This window comes from Dermacentor andersoni, chromosome 2 (genome assembly GCF_023375885.2).
Source record: "Dermacentor andersoni chromosome 2, qqDerAnde1_hic_scaffold, whole genome shotgun sequence".
Taxonomy (NCBI): Eukaryota; Metazoa; Arthropoda; class Arachnida; order Ixodida; family Ixodidae; genus Dermacentor; species Dermacentor andersoni.
The window spans coordinates 403551-425094 of NC_092815.1; the positions used below are offsets into that span (position 1 = coordinate 403551).

The 21544-nt window shown below is 45.7% G+C and overlaps 1 protein-coding gene across 9 annotated transcripts in view; it reads right to left on the reverse strand.

Moving 5' to 3' along the window:
• The window catches only part of LOC126543058 (run domain Beclin-1-interacting and cysteine-rich domain-containing protein-like), a 454654-nt gene that overhangs the window by 141863 nt on the left and 291247 nt on the right, over window positions 1–21544 (reverse strand). For all 9 annotated transcript variants that reach the window (XR_008615039.1, XM_055077611.1, XM_050190205.2 and 6 more), the window contains one exon: window positions 17012–17083. Coding sequence is in view for 8 of the 9 variants with exons in the window: in XM_055077611.1 (XP_054933586.1) it covers window positions 17012–17083 (72 nt within the window). In the remaining variant the exon portion in view is untranslated. The remainder of the gene's footprint in view (window positions 1–17011; window positions 17084–21544) is intronic.

Consider the following 21544-nt stretch of genomic DNA (forward strand, 5'->3'; position numbering starts at 1 on the left):
ACCAACATGAGTGTTCTTTTTTTCTTGAGCATGCCATGCCACAGAAGTGCCAGCGACGTGCCTACAACATCTCGCAAAAGTTATTTAGAGGCTGACAATGGTGACCAAGCGATGCTGTCTGATGAAGTGGCTGAACTTTTTGACTGCGTTGGAGGTCAAGGCCTCCAATGGCTTTGAGCGAGGTGCAATAAATGTTGGTTTTCTGGACCACAGAGGAGTGTTGGCTGAAGCTTTTTTTCTGCTAGAAATTGCAGTTAGTAAATATGTTGTTTATGGAAATTTAGTGCCCTGAAATTGGCAAGTACGGCACTTTGCAATTTAAGTATGTTTCATCATACCGACAAAGTAAAAGTAGGTGCGTCTTATACACCGGTGCAACTTATATACAATTTTTTTTTTGAGAACTTCGGAAGCAACAAATAGAAAGGTGTGACTTACAGTCCAGAAAGTGCAGTAATTAGTGCACACGAGCCTAAGTTGTCAGTCAGAGAAATTTAATGTACAAGTGTGGAAGTACAACTGTGCAATTCGAAGCAGTGGATAAAAAAAATTTTGCATTTCAATAATCCGATGGCATACACGGTCAGCATTATAGATTTTTCACTGCCGTGGATATAATTACTTTTCGAAGACTTTGTGTGTAGCACTGTAGTACTGGAGGCACCAACATCTATGGGTGAAAGCGCTACTGGCACTTCGTGATGGTAGTGTTCAACTTCTGGTATACAGTCACCCTCACAAAGTTCCACCTGTAGCAACAGATGCGTCAATGTCTATTGCACGAGGAATGCTGCTGCACATAGACACTAACGTGTTTCTTGCCCGGTGCATGAGGTCTCGTGAGAGTTATTGCATCTTCTAAAGTGAATAACCAAGAACACCGACGCTTTGTGTCATGGAATTTTTGAAATGGGTTATTTCCTTTTGTAGAATTTCTGATTGCTCAGTTCCTGTGTGGTCCATAGTTTTTTACAATAAAAATGATTGCTTCAATAAGGGCATTTTAGAAGAACTTGTTGTTGGGCGAGTTGGTAGATATAAGCGAACATTGTTTATGCGCGAACAAACGAACCACAAAGACAGCAAGGGACATGGACGGGCGCAGACTTGCCACTAATGTTTATTCCACAACGACCACATATAAGTACACCCAGTACACCCCCGACATACACCACTGCGCGTGCACGAAAAAAGGCAAGATAAAAGAAAAGTAAAACCTTGTATAAGCAAAACGCGACCTACCTATGCTCGTCAATAAACCTCATCTTACTGTTGTGTAAATAAACTGAGGTGTCACTGACATATTCTTGTCCCTTCTTTCTAATATGGTACGCCTCGAGTAGCTCTCTGGCTCGGCCATCTCGGCAGCGGCACAAAATCTTTACTTCCTTCATGATCGGCTTGCACGCGCATGACAAGCAGTGGACAGGCAGGTGCTCATTCGTTTTATTTCTAATTGACAATTCATGCTCACACAAGCGCACATTCACACACCTTCCTGTTTGGCCTATGTAAACTTTGCCGCATGATAGAGGTATCTGATAACTACTCCAACACTGCAATCTACGTGGGAAATGGAGTGCTTTGTTGAGTACTTCCAAGGGTGCGGTTGAACATCACATGAACTAAGTTCAGGTTCAAGCCCGTCCTCATAGCCACAAGCTCAGCTGTGGTAGAGGAGGTTCATCAGTCAAGTCTCCAGCTTCAGCTTCAGGTTTGAAGCGCTGGTATCGTCGTGGCCACAGTGCTGGCACTATTGCGCTCTTATAGGACTGAACCAATGACCACTCGTTCTAAATAACTACTTGTGTGCTGTTAGTAATTGGTGCCAAAACTGGTCGATGACATTAAATGTCACGAAATGCAAACAAATGACCTTAACCCAAAAGAAAGATCCACTGAAGTATTCATACAAGATTAACAGCGCTCCTCTAGAACCAGTAGAACAATTTAAGTATCTTGGCGTAACGATCAGCTCGAACCTCAGTTGGAGCCCCCACATTAAAAACATGGTTTCAGTGGCATCCAAAAGACTATGGCTAATAAGACACCGGTTAAAACATGCAACCACTAAAACAAAACTTGTAGCTTATACTTCGCTCGTGCGTCCCCTACTGGAATATGCTGACGTGATCTGGGATCCGCACACTAAAACGAATGTAAAAAGTATCGAGGGGGTTCAGAGAAAGGCACTGCGATTTATACACCATGCCTATGGAAGACCTGGTATCGATATCTGATCGTCTTAGCCGCTCCGGTCTTCCCACCTTGGAATCTCGTCGAAAAATGCACCGTCTGAAGATGCTATTTGCAATCATTAATAATCATACCAAATTAGACTTCCACACTTACATGCAGTACACAGAACCCGACAGACTCGACACAAACACGACAAAACAATTATAATGCCTCAGTGCAGAACCAACACATACAAGCTGTCGTTCTTTCCAAGAACGATAGCAGACTGGAACAAGTTGTCCTACGAAGTGGCCACCTTATCATCACCCGATGCATTTTTTTCAGCAGTCAGTTCTAGCCAAGAACCTTTGTGAGCTCGTTTTTTTTTTTGGATTTGAATGTAACGCGTTTGCATCTTGTTTCGTTTGCTTTGCTTCGCAGTAATCTTCTGTGTGCCTATGTGGTTCTCTGTCGTAACTGTTACTGTTGTTTTTTTCTTGATGGACCGTTAATATGAAAAGCGTCATGTACCCACTCCTGCCGTGGCTACCAAAAGGCGGCCGGCAGTATTGAATAAATAAAAAATAAATAAATAAAAAACCATCCATGAATACTTGGAGGTGGTCTTTAGGAGGAAGCTTTAGCTCGGGTGCTCCTATCTAAATACATGTAAAAAGAGAATTCATTTTTCTCTGCAACCACTGCACCAAATTTGACAAGGTCTGTTGCATTTAAAAGAAAAACTTAAAATCTAGTGACTGTTGGTTTCGAATTTTCAATTTAGGTCGTCAATTTTTAAGAAAAATTGGCAAGAATCGCAAATTTTCAGAAAACGAAACTATCAAGTTTACAACTCAGTAACTCAGCAAGAAAAAATGATATCGCAATTCTGTGAATTGTATCTGATAGCACATCTAAAGCGGACAAATTTGACATCTTACACATGAATCACAGAAAAATTATTAATATGTAATTACAACTTTTGCAGAATCCGCGTAAACAACGTAACAAATTCCCGTAAGATGTAAAATGACATATCAAATTTGTCCGCTTTGAATTATCTAGTGGATGCCATTTACAGAACCGCGATATGGGTTTTTTAATGCAGATCTATTAGTTTGTAAACTTCGTGCTTCTAAAATTTTCAAACTTCTGAATTTTTGAAAATCTTTTTAACAAGATTCAAGCCCTAAATGAAAATTCCCTTTTAACAGTCACTAGAATTTAGTTTTCTCAAATGCAACAAATCTCATTAAAATCAGTCCAGGGGTTATCTCAGAAAAACATTTTTCCGTTTTTACATGCATTTGAATAGGCCGCGTCGGAGTTGGGCCTGAGCTAAAGCTTCCTCTTAAGTTCCTTCAGTAGGACAGCTTGCGTCAGCTGCTGAACAGCACAGTCAGTTGTTTGGCACATGCCTCAGATGCCACTATTTCGGCATCCGTCATGGCAGACAAGAATGAACGAGCAGCGACTGACCACAAGGCATGGGCCATGGATTTTGTTGCAGCAAACGAGAACGAACAAGCAGTGACTGACTGCAAAGCATGGGCCCACAGATAAATTGCCACTGGGTGAAATTTGATGCTATGGTCCACTTTGAGCCCAAGTCACATTATGTGTAGGTGTCATGGCAGGTGCGCACCACCCAGCTGCAAGCGGCCAAACATATACCAAGCAGAGGCTCGTGGACGGACCAGCTAAGCTTGCGTTTTCTCCGCAGCAAACTAACCCCATGAGCTGTAGGCAAGTCCTCACCACCTTGAGGGCTCTCTGCGCTGCACCATGTACCACCATTGCATTGCCAGAGCGGTCATAGCACCACAGCACAACGTCATACGTATAGATGGCGAAGTGTACCCGATGCCTGCCCTGGGGCAGGCACTTGGCCAATGTTGCCATCACTATACTGAAGAGTATGGGTAACAATACATTACCCTGAGAATGCTCGGCTGCAACTGAGGAGGGTGTCAATAAGTGCTGCTTTATGCAAGCGCATACAGTATGGTCGTGCAGAAAGCCTTCAATAAAAGTACACAAGCGCCCAGTGATGTCAGCTTATCAAGCGCTCCAAATGTTGCCATGTGGCTGATGTTAAATGCTCCGCAGATGTCGAGAAGTGCCAGGCAACATACTACAATTTAAATCTGCAACAATGAAATCGCTGGGCAAAGCGAGTAAGGGAGCGAACAAAGCAACTTTATTAGGAATGCCTGCAGAACGATTAGCCTTCCCCTGCAAGGGAGGCGTCACCGTGACGTGGCCAGGACGTCTTCCCAGCGTGTCGCACCTCTACTCTGGCCGTGGCTGCACTACTCCCTTTGGTTGACCGCACCTGCCCCTCTTTCGAGAGGCACCGAGAACTGCTGAACGACCTGGGCTTGGACCTCTTGATCGTAGCACTTCGTTGCAGCCTCAAGCCACGGCGGGATTGTTGTCATCATTGTATCTTTTTACGAATTCTTGGCTCTTTGTGCAACTCAGGGTTCATGTTTCTTGGCACCGGACATACCTGTGATCGTCTACTAATTGCGTCTGGTACAGGCACTTCTGTATTTTTGGGTCCCTTTTCCTTTGGCCCCAGGCCTAGGTCACGTAGCACTTGCCCGCCCGTTCTTGTTTCCGATAGCCGCGCGAGCTGGGTGGTCCTCTGCGCCTCGGCGATTTCTTCCAGGGTGTTATGCGCTCCCAGAGCCGGGAACTTTTCGGTGCTTGTGCAGTCAAGAAGTCCGAGTGCTGCCTTGTATGCTTTGCATATGAGCGCATTGATCTTATTTCGATCGCACTGCCTCCAGTTGTGGAGAGCAGTAACATATGCAATGTGGCTTATAGTGAAGGATTCTACTAGCCGAGTGAGGTTTTTTCCCTTCATGCCTGCTGTTCTGTGTGACACCCTCTTGATTAAGTGAATGCCTGTGGTGGCTTTCGCCGCGAGACGGTTGACCGTCTCGCCATTCATTCGTTTGCGCTCAATCAGCATCACCAGCACTTGGATCTTCTTGACATCTGGGATCATGTGACTGCCGCTCGTCTTGATCTTTATTGTTTCTTGCTCTCTCGCAAGTTCATTAAATTTCACCTTGTGTGAATTTTGTTAGCGCAAGAACGAGAAAAAAAAAAAAAGAAGAATATGCAGATCCCATGCACTGTAGGAATCCATGTAAGCTAAGCTTTCTGTGCTGTTTACCTTTATTGACGATAATTAGCGGTGATGTTGAGGGCAAATTATTTATTTATTCAACACTTAGTCCAACACAAGAGTGGCGAGTTGAACGTTACCTTGCATGTACCACTGCTGTTTGTCTCCATAGCACACAGAACACAGAGAGCAGGTGCTTGCTTGAGGCGTTGTTGTGCACCATAATTCATAACCTCTTGAGAGGGTTGACCATATTCATTGCCTCATATGGCAAATTGCATTGTGGCAGAAGTATTAAACTTTATAGTAAAACAAGTTGTTGGGCTAGTTGGTGCATTGTATTTAAGAAAAAAACCAGCCAAAAGAAGACGTACACAGGATGTACGTTTCCTGTGAGCGTCTTTTTTGGCTGTTTTTTTTTTCTTCTTAAATACTAACCTTTAATTGAATTGTGGGGTTGCACATACCACAATCACAATTGGATTATGAGGCATGCCGTAGTGGTGGACTCCGCATTAATTTTGACACCGTAGTGTTCTTTAATGTGTCCCTAAATGTAAGTGCACAAGCATCTTTTTATTTAGCCCCCGTCAAAACACAGCTGCTGTGATTGGGATCAGACCCCTGACCTTGAGCAATGTCACAGCCATAAAGCTACTGTGGCAGGCAGAGAACTGTTTATTTGGCATGTGCCCACTTCTGTAGTGTTGCCTAGACCCAAGGTGCACTTTAATGTGGCTTTGCTTCTGCACGCCCTGCGTAAGTTGTCCACTTGACAAATTTGCATGATGTTTATTTTTAAAAAAAATTACCGACGATTACGTTACTTCCTAATGCGAAATTTGAGCGCAGCAAATAAGCTGTTTCACCTTTTCGATAGATTGAGGCAAAGAAATCGAGCAACACATGTATGCGCTATCACAGAATTTTTTTTTTATTTTTCACACGTATTCCTTTAACAAAGACTCCACTAACAGTTCTTGACAGTCATGAAGGAAGCTTTGTGGTCGGAGAAATAGACTGATATATGTTCGACTTGGTACACCAATGCTTGATTCTCAAAGACGAGATCTATACAAGTGCCTCGCGAGGTTGTCACAGCCGTGGGACGCGTTACGAGCGAGAGGAACGGGATGTTCTCCCGCATAAGTGTTAGGAAATTGCTGTTTGTCTTTATGTCAAGCCGCCACCAATCTGGCTCTCTGATTGCCACCGCACAGGGCGAACGGCAGCGGCAATTTCGGCTCGGGCGGTGCACATATACAGATCCGCCGCCACCGATCTGGCTCTCTGATTGCCACCGCACAGGGGTTGCATTGGAGGAGGAGCGAAGAAAGGAATTAAGTTCGAGCCGGCGCTTTGACAACCGGAGACTCGCAGGAAGAGGGGGGAGGGGGGCGGCGTGTACACCCAGCGGCAAACGATGGGGGCAGAAGCGCGCGCAGCAAGCGGACAACACGATAAAGGGAGGAGGGAAGAGATAGCAGCGACTGACTGATGCCGCTGACGCCGATAGTGAGTCAACCCCAGCTGCGGAGTTGGTTTCAGGGACAACGCCGCCGATGCCGACACAAACAATATGATACCCTCGCTTCCGCAGCACTAAGAACCAGGTCTAGCCGTGGGAAGGTGGTCACGTATTCGTCGACGTGCCGGGGCCTACGTGAAATAACCGGCGCGTCGGCAACTGAAGAGCACCCTATCCGCCACACAAGAACAGGGGGGGGGGGGGGGACCCTTTCCTCTTTTTTCTGCATGGCGGCGACGGTGTTCTATGCAGTCACGTTATCTTGACTCTCTAGCGGCGTCAGCGGCACCCAGCGGTATCAGTCGGTCGCTGCTAGCGCTGGGGGGATGAAAGGGGGGCGGAGCTGGTTACGAGGCCGACGACAACGCCGACGACGACGCGAAACCCAGGAACGGACGCCAAAGAGCTGCGCTCTAAAATAGCAGAAATGTACAGTGCCGCACCTTGAACTTCAATTTATCCCGTCTGCCCACAACCGCAGTCATGTCTATAGTGTTTGCTTGCCTTTTCACATCAACTTCTCCCTATCCCTTCCCCGCCACCGACCTCCCTGATATGGAAACGGCGAGCGAAGAGTGACAAGGCTGTTATTCACTCGTTTCATGACTGCACTGGTTCTACTAGAGGGGCTTTAGGTTCTGCCGATTCTATGCCTCCTCTCTCCCCTCCTCTCTACCATTCTATCTAGCTTCCCTCTGGACTTGCATGTTAGTAGAAAGGTAAGCACTGCAATTTCTGCAATACCTTTGCGGGGGGTCACAGATATATACAGCTGTCAAGAGGCTTATGTAGTGATGCCTGGGGACCTGGGAGCAAACGCATGCAAAGGCGTGACTTCGGAGCAAAGGTATGCACTGCAGTGCAGCAGGCAGGTGCAATGCAGACCAGCTACGTGCACAAAGTATATAAACTGCAGTTGATGAAGATGCACAAGCTAAATTTAAACAGCACAGTCACTTACCCATCAAGATCTGCTTGGCAAACGCTTTCTCGGGATGACTATAAGTACTATAAGCTGCGATGGTGCACGAAAACCAAAGGTAAGTTTTATTCAGGGTCGGTATTCTCGAGCGATCATTCCCAGTGGTGCATCATTTTCAAGACACTTTGCGCTTCTCTACGTCGGATGCGTCGAAGTAGACGAACGAAAGCTTTTTCTGACACAGCGCCAGAAATGAGCAGGAATCGCATGCTGCATCTGTCCCGAAGAAGAACATGACGCAGTGGCCATGGTGTAGATGCGGAGGCAAGCCATGCAAGAATGCAATGCCATAGAATAAAGAACCAACTGGCAATGCCACCAGAACAAAATGGAGACAGCTTCATCATGGCTGCAGTCCGGCCTGTCCGGCCGTGAGTTTACGTGCGCCTAGCACCGAGCCCCTCTAGCTTAGCCGTGACAAGTCTCGGCTACTTATCATCCTTTACTACAGATGGCGATAACTGTCTAATCAGTCGACAAGTCCGGTGCTTTCAGCGTGTGAGGCAGTGGCCGGTGAAGGCTACTGCATGTCTAAATTATCTGAAACTGGGCTTTTTATGTGGCTGAAAATTTTCTTGCAGTTGGCCTTTAACATGAAGGGCACTGTTTTTAACCAAAAAAAAAGGCAGACCGACTTGCCTGCCTTCCGCATGACACTATCGAATGCCTGGAGCCGGCTGCCAAATATGGCCCTTGTCATCCATGATTTCAGGTCTGCAGTGTGTTGTACAGGCAGCCTACAATTTCCCTTGAAGCAGTGGGGCTTCTTGCTTCTGCTAATTACAACCAGTGGCTGTTAGTCTGTGCTGTTAATGTTAGCACACAACAAAATTGTTACAAGCCGCTTGCTGTGTTTTCCCCCATAGCATTTCTGGCCTTTTAAGTCCAGGGTCTTTGATAAAAGCATCTCATAGAATAAGGCCGTCTCATCCAAGTTTTAAATATCTGAGGGCTTGTACTGCTCCAGTACTTCTTTGTTGGTCAGCAGCCATGACGACGTTGCCACAGGGTCGACGGCTGCTGCCTTCCCGGAAGTGACTTTGGACACCATATCATGGAGGGCTTTGAAACGGCTCAAACAGCCAGGGCTTGAAAACAATTGCTACAGCACTAAGCAAACGAGGATGGAATGACACATATGGGTGACAAATTACACATACGGGTGCCAACTTCCAACTGTTTATTTACCAGAACCCATGCAAATTTATACAAGCTACCAAAGTGAAAAGCAATCGCAGTAGCGATAGGCAGGGGTGATAGAAATTAACACTGCTCGTAAGCCAGTGATCTGAACTGAATTATCATGGCAGGTACATATGAGTACGCATGCATTATAGGCATAATCCAAGCATCCAACCAAGTGTGGCAGCTGCACGTTCTAGTCTTTGCGGTGATTACAGGCTATCATTTATGAATGACATTTCTTTGTCACTTAATGCTAGTGATGGCATGCTAACGCACTTATTTCCTGCTCAATTCATGAAGAAAGCCTAGATTATCTCCCTTTCAGTGCGATTTCTTGCTTTCCTTAGAAAGGTAGTTTTGTCGAGGAGTGGCACACAACCACAGCATTTGCAGTGGTATGCCAAGTGGCCTCCGATGTTGCTGTTGACCACCAACCGGTGCTCTCTCGATCGATCATTGAAGCATTGTCCCATTTGTCCAATATACACCTTGCCACACTTTAAGAGAATATTGTAAATAACATCGCTAACACAATCGGTGTAGAGTGTGTCGTCCTTCTTGGAGCATGTAGCCGGCAGCTTATTTGTCATCGAAGGGCAAATTTTGGCCAATTTGCATGGGACGGAAAACACAATGCGCACACCGTATCTGGCTGCAACTTTCTTTATATTGTGGGACAGCTTATGTCACTCCTCAACAAAATTACCTTTCTAAGGAAAGCAAGAAACCACACTGAAAGAGAGATAATTGAGGGTTTCTTCATAAAGAGAGCAGGAAATAAGTGCAGGAAAGAATTGCAGCCTTATCCTGCAGCGTCATAAATTTCTGCTTTTTGGCTGGAGGCAGCATCTTAGCAGGCAGGCAAAGCAGATGGTCTGATCGCCACAGACACAGTTGACGTACCCTAGCACCAATCACACACAGTGACCATACTGCACGCAAACGACCATGTGCGGCAGTACACGGAGCATTAAGCATTATTGGTATTATTAGAGGCTCGACATGTGGATGTAGATTTGGCTAGACAGTGATTATGAGTGAGCATGCCATGCAAACGTTCCACTCTGCATTAGCACATGCTGTGATGGCACACAGGACTACCATATTTACTCTAATCTAACGAGCACCTTTTTCCAATAAAACTGGTCCAAAAATTATGTGCACATTAGAATCGAGGAAGACCCTAAATCTGTATTACCACGCCGCCATGAGCATTTCAAGATGGCCACTTCGTACGTGCTTTGAGCTTAGCTGCCATAGCTTTCTTCATGTGCTGTAGTTTAGAGTATGCTTTAGAGTACGCTTCTGTAGTGTGGTCGTCTTATCGCATAAAGGATATTTCCAAATTAGAATCCATGCAGAAAAAGGTGTTAGATTTATCCATGGCCGTTATGACCGTATGTTTTCATCGTCATCCCATGCACACGCTTTATCACTGGACACATTGTTGTTTCGTTGCACGTGTGACTGTGTGATCCTGCTGCACAAAATTGTACTTGGATCGACTAACATTGAAGCGCCTATCTCGCTAATCACACCTACTGCGTGAGTAACCCGACATAATCACCCATTAAACATAGATCCCTTCGTTCCAAAAATAGATTGTTTTAAGCTTTCTTTCTTTCCACACACTATTGAATTGTAGAATAACTTAGATGGTTCTCTGCGTTCATTGCAGACTAATCAAATTTAGAAAGAACTGCCTAACCATGTTGGTTGACATTTTTGTGTTCATAAGTTATGTAACCCACCTCTGCTATGTCTCTAAATGAGATAGCAATATTTGTAAATAAATAAAAATAATAAATAGAATGTGTGCTTAGACAATGCTTCCTTTGACTTAGGTTAATGCACTTTCTGTCTTCCTGTTTTTTGCATTTGCTCTATCAGCATGGAAGTGCCGACTGCAAAGACATGCTGAGTTTATCACAATGCCGCAATTAAAAGGAAAGCAATCATGTGTGCCGAGACAGACAGAAATTGAGCTGCATCGTGGGCATTCGGAGTTCCTGAAATGTGCTTGCAGGACTGGTGCAAACAGGAGAGGCGTTCTACACCGGTGGCTGCTACGTATGTCATGGCCGCGCAGCGCCTATCCTGAAAGTAATCTGCGATGGAGACAGTCTACGCAAAAATGCACACCACACTGCGTTCTCGTCGCTTAGTTCGCACTGAAGTGACAGGCCGCACAAAGGTCAATTCTCTCACTCCTGCCATCGCACTTTCTCACTTCAGCGTCTTGATAGAGTTTCCGCGGTCATTGAGTGAGACGTGTTTGCTTGTGCCTGCGTAACTTCATGCTTAATTTAGTTAGTAAGCCAATGTTTAAAAGTTTATACAGCCAATAAAACTACTATTTTTACTTTTTGTATAGTTTCCCACTAATTTGCTATCGTAATCGATGCTTTGCCTTTAGGGCGAAACTGCAAATTTTTTATTTATCGCAACTTTATTGCATTGGGAGTAAATCTTGTTTTTTCCAAATGAGAGGAAGTTGTATTTCTGTATGAAAAAATGAGGTGTGGGATACTGTAAAGGACTTTTCTTTCTTTAGGTCATGGCAAACGTGTGCATGTTACAATCGAGGGAGCTTTTTATTTGTCACGGAAAACAGGTAACCATTACAATCAAGGGTGTGTTAGAATAGAATAAATACGGTGTAATAAAATGTGCCTACTATGAGGTCGCCTGCAATTCTTGTCTTCTTTTTTTCTCGTGATAGCAAATATATGGACACTCCAAGTGCACTTGTGCCGTTGGCGTCAGTGTGAGGTTTTGTATAAAATTCAAGGATGGTAAAATCATTGCTGTGTGCCATATGCTTTATGTGCGAGTGAAAGGGTGCGAGGGTGAGCTGGCAATCGCGGCTCAATCTCACGCATGCAACGGAGGAAAGCGGGGAGGAAGCACGCCGCTTTCTGTCATGTGCAAGGCTTTGGAGGAAGGGTATGGAGGGGTGGGGGAGGGGGGCACGTTCTACTCCATGTGGCTGCTGTACTTTGAAAGCCATTTATGACAGGTACAGAGTCCGCACTGCACTGTGTTTTCGCGACATAGTTCATGTTGATGCGAGCGGCAGCATGAAGGTCAATTTGCTCACTGCTGCCACCGTGTATCCTCACTGAAGCATTTTGACAGTGAGTTTCTGTGGTCATCGAGTGGGATGTATTCATGTTTGCTTGTGTGCATGTGACACCATGCTTGTTAGCTTAGTTAGTATGCCTATGTTTACAAGTTTATACGGCTGATAAAACTACTATCCTTACTTCGTATAGCTATTCACTAATTTGCTATCACAATCGATGCTTCGCCTTTCAGGCAGAACTGCAACTTTTTTTCTCGTATTTTTCTATCCCTTCTCTTGTTTTTTGTAATTTACATACCAGGGTGTCTACCAAGCTGACATTTCCAAATTACCTGAGTTTTTCAAGTTTTGCCTGAGTGCCTTTGCAAAATTCCCTGAGTGAAGCAAAACTATGTTTTATGTGAAGACGGGCTGAAACCATATTGCCCGATGCTGTCATTCTCTAGTAAGCATATGAAAAAAAATTAAAAAAACATGACAATCCAATTTGAATACTAAGAAGTAGTGTTTACCTCATTCAAAAAGAGAATAGAAGGGAGGGGTTAGTAAAATGCACAGTAAATAAAGTGTTTTTCAAAAAAATTGCGAATGGAGTTGGCCATTCTCAAATACGAATAAAAACGAGATGCATACAGAAGCAAATATTTTCGAATATGAGCTACTTCTATCAACTGATAGCAAACTCAGTGGTACGAGGTCTGAACTTTGTCACAATTGAGATTCTCTCTCAACAGCTTGTAAGTCAACCTCACTGTCCTGACATACTCTCAGCCCGCGCACGACACCTCAGTGTTGTGTTTCACTGCTTCAAAGAGTTTATTTTAGTTTGCGTGAGGGACACCTGCATCTCGGCATCAGCCAACACTTTGTTTTTTGAGCTCAACTTCTACAAAACGGCAGTAGCATGCTTCCTTTCCTGCTCATTCCACAATGCGTACATCCTTTCTGTTCTTGTCCTCGTTCCGCCACTCGTTCACCCCATGGACTATTTGAAGCATCTTCTTAGTCACTTGCACAGTCCACGTACAATTTTTTTGAGTGAGTGAGTGAGTGAAAACTTTTATTGAGTCTTTGAAGAGTTTCGCGGTTACGAGGTCTCCGTCGTCTTCATCTTCTTGGCGCTGGAGACTTGAGACTTCTCTTCAGCAAGGGTGGGCCCCTATTCCAAGGCTCCACTGAGTCGTGCTGCATCGCTCGCGTGCTGCACTAGGGCCCTTTGGGCCGTGAGCTTGCTGCTGGTGAGCCAACTCTCCCATTGCTCCGCACTTGGGTGTTCGTGTTTGTGGAATGCTTTGTTGCGTTCGCACTCCCAGGTGATGTGGTAGAGTGTAGGTGTGGCACCGAACCAAGGGCAGGTGGCCCTGTATTGTGTCGGAAACATCTTATTGAGCACGTGTAAGTTGGGGAAGGAGTTTGTTTGTAGTCTGCGCCAGCTGGTCGCTTCCTCCTTTGTGAGGGCTTTGTGTGGTGGCGGATATCTAATTCTAGTTCCTCTATATAAGTTCAGGGTCTCTGCGTATCCCCCCTTGCAAGCCTGTAGGTGGGTCTCCGGGGCATTAGACCGTCCTGCTCGGAACGCTTCGCCTCGAGCTAGGCTGTCTGCCCTTTCGTTCCCCCCTATGCCTACTGCCCCGGGATCCAGATTAGTTTGTGCCTGGGCTTTTCCTTCTCGACGGAGGTGGCTCCACTGAGTATTCCGAGGGCAGTTTTGCTGATTCTGCCCCTCGTGTAGTTCCAGCACGCCTCTTTTGAGTCCGTCAGTATGTTGAGAGATAGGCCTGTTCTATAACCTTCCGCTGCCGCCAGCGCTACGGCAATCTCCTCGGCCTCCGCTGTGCCAGCACCTTTGCCGTGGCATACGTGATCGGATTTCCTTCCTTGTTAACCACTACCGTCGCGGCCACGCGTTCCCTTCCGTGTGGATATACGGCGGCGTCCGGGTATACTGTATTGTCTAGCTGGGCTAGCGTTCTCTCAACGTATTCGGCCCTAGCTTGTCGCCTGTTTTCGTGTAGGTTGGGATCCATATTTTTTGGCAGTGGTTCCACATTAATGGTTTTCCTGAGGTGGTCCGGTACGTCCGCGTATCTGTCTGTCAGTCCGCTCGTATCCCGACCCAACCTCCTCAGGAGCACTCGTCCCGTAGGGGTGCCTCTGAGTCTCGCGGTTTGCATACCCAGCAGAGCCTTGGCAAACTCCCTAGGGGCCACGAAAGCATCCGAAAAATCGGTCAGTTGGAAAAAATAAATGCATGTCATTTATTTTTCCAACTGTGCCTGTGGTGCTCAAAGCGCCACAGGCACATTCGAACATGCTCTAAAGGCCTTTCAATACATGTATTAGGCATATCAGTGCTCGTACTGTAACAGGAAATACCTGGTACACGCGTGTATAATTAAGGAATACATACTGTGTCCCGTGGCAATAGCCCTTCCCACGCTCGTTATGCTTCACTGCAATACTTTTGCGTATGCCTCACCAAGTAACATTTCTGTACAGAGGCGAAGCTGACTTTCGGGAACCGGCATTATGCAGTGCACCGTGCTTTCCAAGCTTTTAAGCCAATAGCGAGGACCACAAAGGCGGAGTTCGTGCCATTCCTGACAGCAGATAAAAAACATGGCATGCAACGACAAGATGCTTCATACTGACCGTTGAAGCAGCTAGGCTTAGCGTTGCGGCAGTGGTGGCTACGGCTGCCGGCGGATCTGCGTGCGAGAGCGCCGGTTCGAGGCGAAGAGGTAATCAAAATGGCGGTGGCTTTGACTAATGCCATTTCGGACCTGCGGTCACGGCAAAACGTCCGGAAAATCGGTTGGCGAAGAGTTCTTGCGTTAGAAATTTCAGATGTTCTGATACACTGACTCTATGGGGTACATGGTGGTGCTGCGAAGCCGTCCAAATTATCGGGAATCCGGAAAGTCGGTCGTTGACTGTACACTGGCAACACCTCCAGCCAACGACAGGGTGTCAAAGACGATTCATTACGATTCCGGTCTGCTACTCGAGCCAGCATTACCACGACTTTCGACCCTTTCAATGAAATTACAGCTAATTTTCCCTGATAGAGGCACAAATTCCCCGAGTTGTCTCTGAGTTTTTCCAGACTACTTAAAATCCCTAAGAATTCCCGGTTTTCCAGGTTGGTAGACACCCTGACTAATATTGCATTCTTGGTCCGGACACTGCGCAGTCACCCGTTGCAATGAGCATACCACCACCATCATCATCACCGCTGTCTGCTGTGAGGTGTAACTGCTCCACTAAAAGCTCCCCCACAGCTTTATGTTTTTTCTTTCTTTTAAGTAAACAATAATGGCGGCGGCCACGCAAATGCATTGTCGCAGTAGTTTAAGCAATTTGAGGGCACAATGAATGCATTTGAGCAGTTTTTGAACATAGTGTTACGTGAGTAGATTATCTGTGGACTGTTCTTTCAGAAAATTTTGTTAATGAGGGATTGCTGTAAAACAAAGTTTCGTTGTTGTGAGATACAAAATCCACTGACTCCTATGGGGGCTCATTGGGGATTCGAAAATATTTCGTTGTGGCGAGAATTTCGTTGCTTTGGGATTTCGTTATCGTAAGTTTCAACTGTAGTCTCCTTGCACAATCATGCTCGAGCAATGACACAATGTCCGCTATCATATCAGTCATGCTGCACATCCTTCAGAATCTGGAATGCCACTTCGCAAAGGATTCATCGGTCCGATCCTTGAGCGTCCACAGTGCAATACGCTTGAAAAGCTTACATGCCACTCAGGTGAGTGCCATGGGGTGGTAGAAGAACTTGAATGCTGATTTACTCGGTAAGCATGGGAGACCATGGTCAAGCGGCATTTCTTCGGAAGAATACCAGTCACTCACATCTCATTAAACAGCTGGAGAAGCAGTTTTTGATGTTGTTGGCCCAAGTTTCGGAGCATCTGGTAGGTCATGCTGCTTTGTGCCTGTGCTGAGTACCACTTGCATGCCCTTCTCACAATGTAGCTCTGACATAGCAATGTCATCATTCGTCGCGTTGCCAGTCACAGCTGCATGGGGAGACTTGCACTGAAGCGGTAGTGGTGTCGGCACAAAAGTCTTGAAACTGTAATGTGAGTGAGTCAAAGCCAACCTGCACATGTAAGGCCAGTGCAGTCAGCGGGTTTTTGTTAAATGGCACACAGGAGGCCTCGAAAGCCACAAGAGAGACAGAGAAATCTTTTATGCATTAGACTGTGCACTCCCTGCTGCATGCTGCTCATGTCCACAGATCACAAACACTTTCTTTCCAAGTTCAAAACGTGTTGCAGTGTAGCTTTAGGGCCCCACCAAAGAAAATAATGCCACAGATTGCCACATTGCACAGCCTCGGGATCTTCAGCTGGCCTTTCCCATGCGCTGCTACAAAGGCTCAAGCTTGAAAGAGGAGTTTGTCAAAAGAATCCTTTGTGGGCTTCCTGGTTCAGTGATTGAGCCTGGAACCAGTGCCTCAGGGGATCAACATTCCGAAGATCGTACCTGAGACCAACCTGGGACCATGATTGATTTTTCTTCAACTGTGAAGCTCTATTTTCTAAGAAACCCATATGGACTTCCTTTACATGTATAGCTTAAGCTACTGTCGGGTGGATGACATTTTTCTCGTGAACCTGTCTTCACCTTGGGGGCTCCCACAGAACTGATTTGCAACATTCAAGCTCTATCACAAGAATAAACAATACTATTCAAGATTAGTTTTTATCATTCGGGCCGTGCAGCGAAGTTTAGCCACTGTCTTAGAAGCACTCTGAACAGACCAGTCAAAGTTGCCAACAGGCACTCAACCCAAGCCACCAACATTCTTTATTGCTTTAACTTTGGCTAGCATCTTCATCATTGCCTTGTATATTCACACAGGCAATGCAATTGCAGCCAGAGCTGCAAGCTCACCTTGTGCGTACTGTAGTACTCCTCCTCCACTTCATCTGGGGAAACAGGCCAGGCATCAGGCAGGGGCAGCAACTGCAAGGTCCTTTCATTTGTCACTGCATGTCAAGCCATCTGAGCTCTGCCTCCAATGTTCAAGAAGCAGCTTTACACAAATCATAACTTGACAATAAAATTTATTTTCCAGTGGGACTTGATAACCTTTTTAAACTGCGAGCTAAAACAGCTAACCAGCATGACCAACAGATGTCGCTGCACATTTCAGGATACCACAGGGCTCGCTCTATGCGATCTTAAGGCAAAGAAGCTATCCTTGACTCTATGAAGAAAGAGACAAATTCCCAGCAAAACTGATTACAATATTGAAATTAGCAGACCAGTTTTACTGCAAATAAGTGTTTTAGCTGAGTGAACTACACCTGCAACAAGTTTTGAATATAAGTAGCTGACTGATCTTTTGGAGCTGTTTGATTATTCAACTGAAGCATTCACTACCTATTCCATAGAACCAACTTACAGCTGTTCTGTGGAACAAATACATAACAGCGATTGAAATTTCGGATGCCTTTCAGACATTGTGCCAGATTTGCACTGGGACTTGACCCAACCAATGGGCCAAGTCTGAGTGAGAGGTCAGGTCAAAGAAGGTCGAACTTCAATATAACAAAATTTCACAACATAAAATGAAGTAAAGTGCTGATTTCACTGGCTTAATTACATCTAGGTCTAACAGCAAAAATTTCCTAAAAACGAAATACAAACCTTTTTCAGTTCAAACTGAAGGTTTACTGATTATCTGAAGCTAACTTGGCTGAAATCTGAAGGCATAAAACACTGCTAGTAACATGGCTCTTGTGACAGTTAATGACTTCCGCAAACTGTTTGGCCACCTGGCAACACATCAAACCGCTCACAGTGCCATGTCAGCAGCCACTCGCACAGTCACTAAAAATAGAAAATCCTGCACTCTAGCATTAGCGCCTTGCCACTGAACTATCACACCCCAGCTTTGTGCACGACACACTACATGTTGGTTGAGTGTTGCACATTGAGGAATAACAGCAGAGCACATGACTTCCAACACAGTCCAGTCGAGGAGATCTCACTTTGTGATGGTGCACCAGCGGTGAACTGCAAACCTCTGATTTCGCACAACTGCAACACTGGAAGACAGCATAAGAAACACGCTTCTTTGCTCTTGTTTAGTAGGTTCCCCTTCTAAACAGTGATGAGTGGCATGTCAAATAGAAGGCTTGCAGTACTTCAGCAACCTCATGAAACACACTGATAAGCCAAGAAATTGCTAAGGACATAAGAGCAGGAGACAAACATCTTAACTTGACTGCACATGTATAGTGGTTTATCGAAGCAGCAATTGACAGTGCAACATGTGGTGCAAAATTGCAGAAAACATGAATCAGTGCTCACAGCTGTATTATCCAACTGACGACTTGACAGAAAGCAATTTCTTGCCATTCTTCTGTGGTACATGGCAGGCCTTTGCTTAGGCTTTGGCTTACCCAGTGTTAACTTCCCCACTACACTTCAGACCCCAACCTCCTCAACAGGCAATGTTCAGCAGGCAATATCGGTTACAACTATGTTTGTGAGAATAGCGAAAATTCTAAATTGGGTCCTGAATATCTGGTCATGTCTAAAGTGTAAATATAATGTTTCCGTGGGGCCAGTTCAGTTAAAAAAAAAGGCTTATTTAAATAATTTGAAACAAAGATGTATTGCTGCTCACAACTGGACGTTTGGTCAACTGAGAGGCTTGCAAGTACAGTGAAATCCCAATAATTAGAAACCTCTTATGTAGTGAAGACGACAAGTGCTGGCCAATCATCATCATCGGCACTGGGCACGAGGTTCACCACTTGTGCTGGGATTCTTGCTGCTGCTCAACTGCTGCATTAGCTGCTCTCAATCCGTGGCGAATAAACCTCTTCACAATTGGTGGAGGTGCAGGGTATTTTAAAAACACCCACACTGGAGCTATGATCCCACACGCTACCATCTACCATGTCTGATGATGCATCTCCACAGGCATCTCCTCTGTGATCCATCTAAGGGACCCCGCTTTTCTCAGCGGTGCGGATGACAACGAGGTGGAAGATTGGCTCTCGTCATATGAGAGGGTAAGTGTGCTCCACAAATGGGGTGATGCCGCAAAACTGAACAATGTGATTTTCTACTTCACGGGTGGCCAATCCCTGGTACAAGAATCATGAGAGGGATTTTCAGACGTGGTCAGTATTTGAGACTTCTTTTGTAGGAGTGTTTGGCCACCCTGCTGTTCGCAAGCTGCTTGCAGAGCAGCGTTTGTAGGAACATGCTCAGCAACAGGGTGAATCATTCATGAGCTGCATCTAAGACATTCTAGACTAGTGCAAGATAGTCGACGTGACCATGTAAGAGTCAGACCAAATCAAGAATATTACAAAGGGAATAGAGGACGATGTTTTCAATATGCTGCTTGCAAAGAATCTGTGCACTGTAGCAGAAATAATTACTCTGTGCCAAAGCTACAAGGAGCTGTGAAGGCAGCGGTCATTGACCAGCTGACCTTCGCATGACCGACATCTGGCTGGATTGGCTGTCATTTCCGATAAGTCAACGCTGCTAGCTGAAACAAAGGCGTTTGTGCCTGCCAGATCTCCTTAGTGCCGTTACCTCAGCCGCAGCACATTCAACAGCCTGCTTGAGATTTTGGGCCCTCACTTTGCCACGCGATTGAGTAAAAAATTGCCAGGGTCTCCACTGCCAACAGATACCTGCAATGGCACCTCTCAGTTATGGTGAAGTCGTCACCAGGCCTTGACCATCCCCTGCAGCTACAGCTCTGCCTCTCAGTTACGCCAACGTAATACCTAGGCCCCAACCACAAGTCGCCGTCCCGTTGTTTCACCAGACACCACATCCACCGCGTCCTATGACCTGGACTGGACTCGCCATTACAAACTCGTGGCCAGTAAGTTTTGCCTGTGGCTACGCTGGTCATATCGCCCGCTTTTGTCGATGCACTGTATCAACTGGTGCCGCATCACCCGTGATGTCCCATGATACAGGAGTGCCAAGGTCATTTTGCAGCTTTTATGACTCATTTTCAGCCCTGTCAGCTTTTCGACCTGAAGCCCAATCCTCGCCATTCACTTTCTCCATGTTGCCGCTCACTGCCACCAATGCAACCTCGTTCTGTGGCTCGAGAAGAGGAAAACCGATTGTCACAGTCCACTAGGCAAAGACTGGGGTACTGTCGAACTACAAAAGTCCTCACTGTCACTCATCAAATGTTATAGATGTTTTTGTTAAAGGTGTATGTGCATTTGCTCTAGTGGACACTGGAGCTGCCATCTCTGTTATGGATGCAAAACCCTGTTACTCACTTTGGAAAGTTACGATGCCACTTTCAAGGTTCTCTCTTTGCACAGCAAGCGTTCAGCATGTTCACCCTCTCACGGCGTGCACGGCATGTGTGGTTATTGAGGATGTCCTACATACCATTGAGTTTCTTGTTATTTCTTCATGCTCTCATGACGTTATCCTAGGTTAAGACTTTATTTTGCACCGTAACACCATCATTCAATGGGCACGTGCTGAAGTTGAACCATCACTGATGGTAAATGTGACCTTAGCTGACGTTCCGCCAATTCCCTGTAAACTGCTCATGAAGGAAGATACAAACATTCATATAGTCTGTCGGCATCTCCTCTTGTCCTTGTTACGAAGAAGGATGGCTCTGTTCATTTCTGTGTAGATTACTGATGCCTTAACAAAATATCTTGCAAGGATGTTTATCCCCTACCACACTTGGATGATGCCATGATGCCACTGACAGTCTGCAAGGGGTGGAATTCTTTTCTTCATTAGATTTGCGGTCAGGATATTGGCAAGTGCCAGAGGCAGAAGTTGAGCAGCCGAAGACGGCATTTGTTATACCTGATGGTTTATACAAATTTAATGTAATGCCTTTTGGACTTTGTAATGTGCCCGCAACATTTGAGCGCATGATGGACACAGTTTTGTGTGGCTTGAAGCGGTACACGTGCCTGTGCTATCTCGATGTTGTTGTCATTGCTCCAAACTTCACCACGCACCTTCAGTGGCTCAAATGTGCCCCGAGACACTTAACGAATGAAAGCCAACAGAATAACTTGAAAAAGTGCAAGACAGCTTACAATACTCTGTCATGTTGTATCCAAGGATGGCGTCCTCCCCAGTGTGACCAAATCTTGCGCCACCACTGAATTCCCTAAACCAATGTCAATAAAAAAACTACGTAATTTCGTTGGACCCTGCTCCTACTTCAGACAGTTCATTCGAAATTTTGTCACCATCATGTCACCCCTGACGAAGCTGCTTGGAAGTAATGGCACTCTCTTCTCATGGTCATCAGAGTGCGAGGACGCTTTCACAAATCTGCGCCGTCTTCATCCCCAATTTTGCACCATTACGACCCAACAGCCCCTAAGCAAGTGCACACAGACGCCAGCAGTGTCTGCCTCGGCGCTGTCCTTGTGCAACGTAAACCCGCAT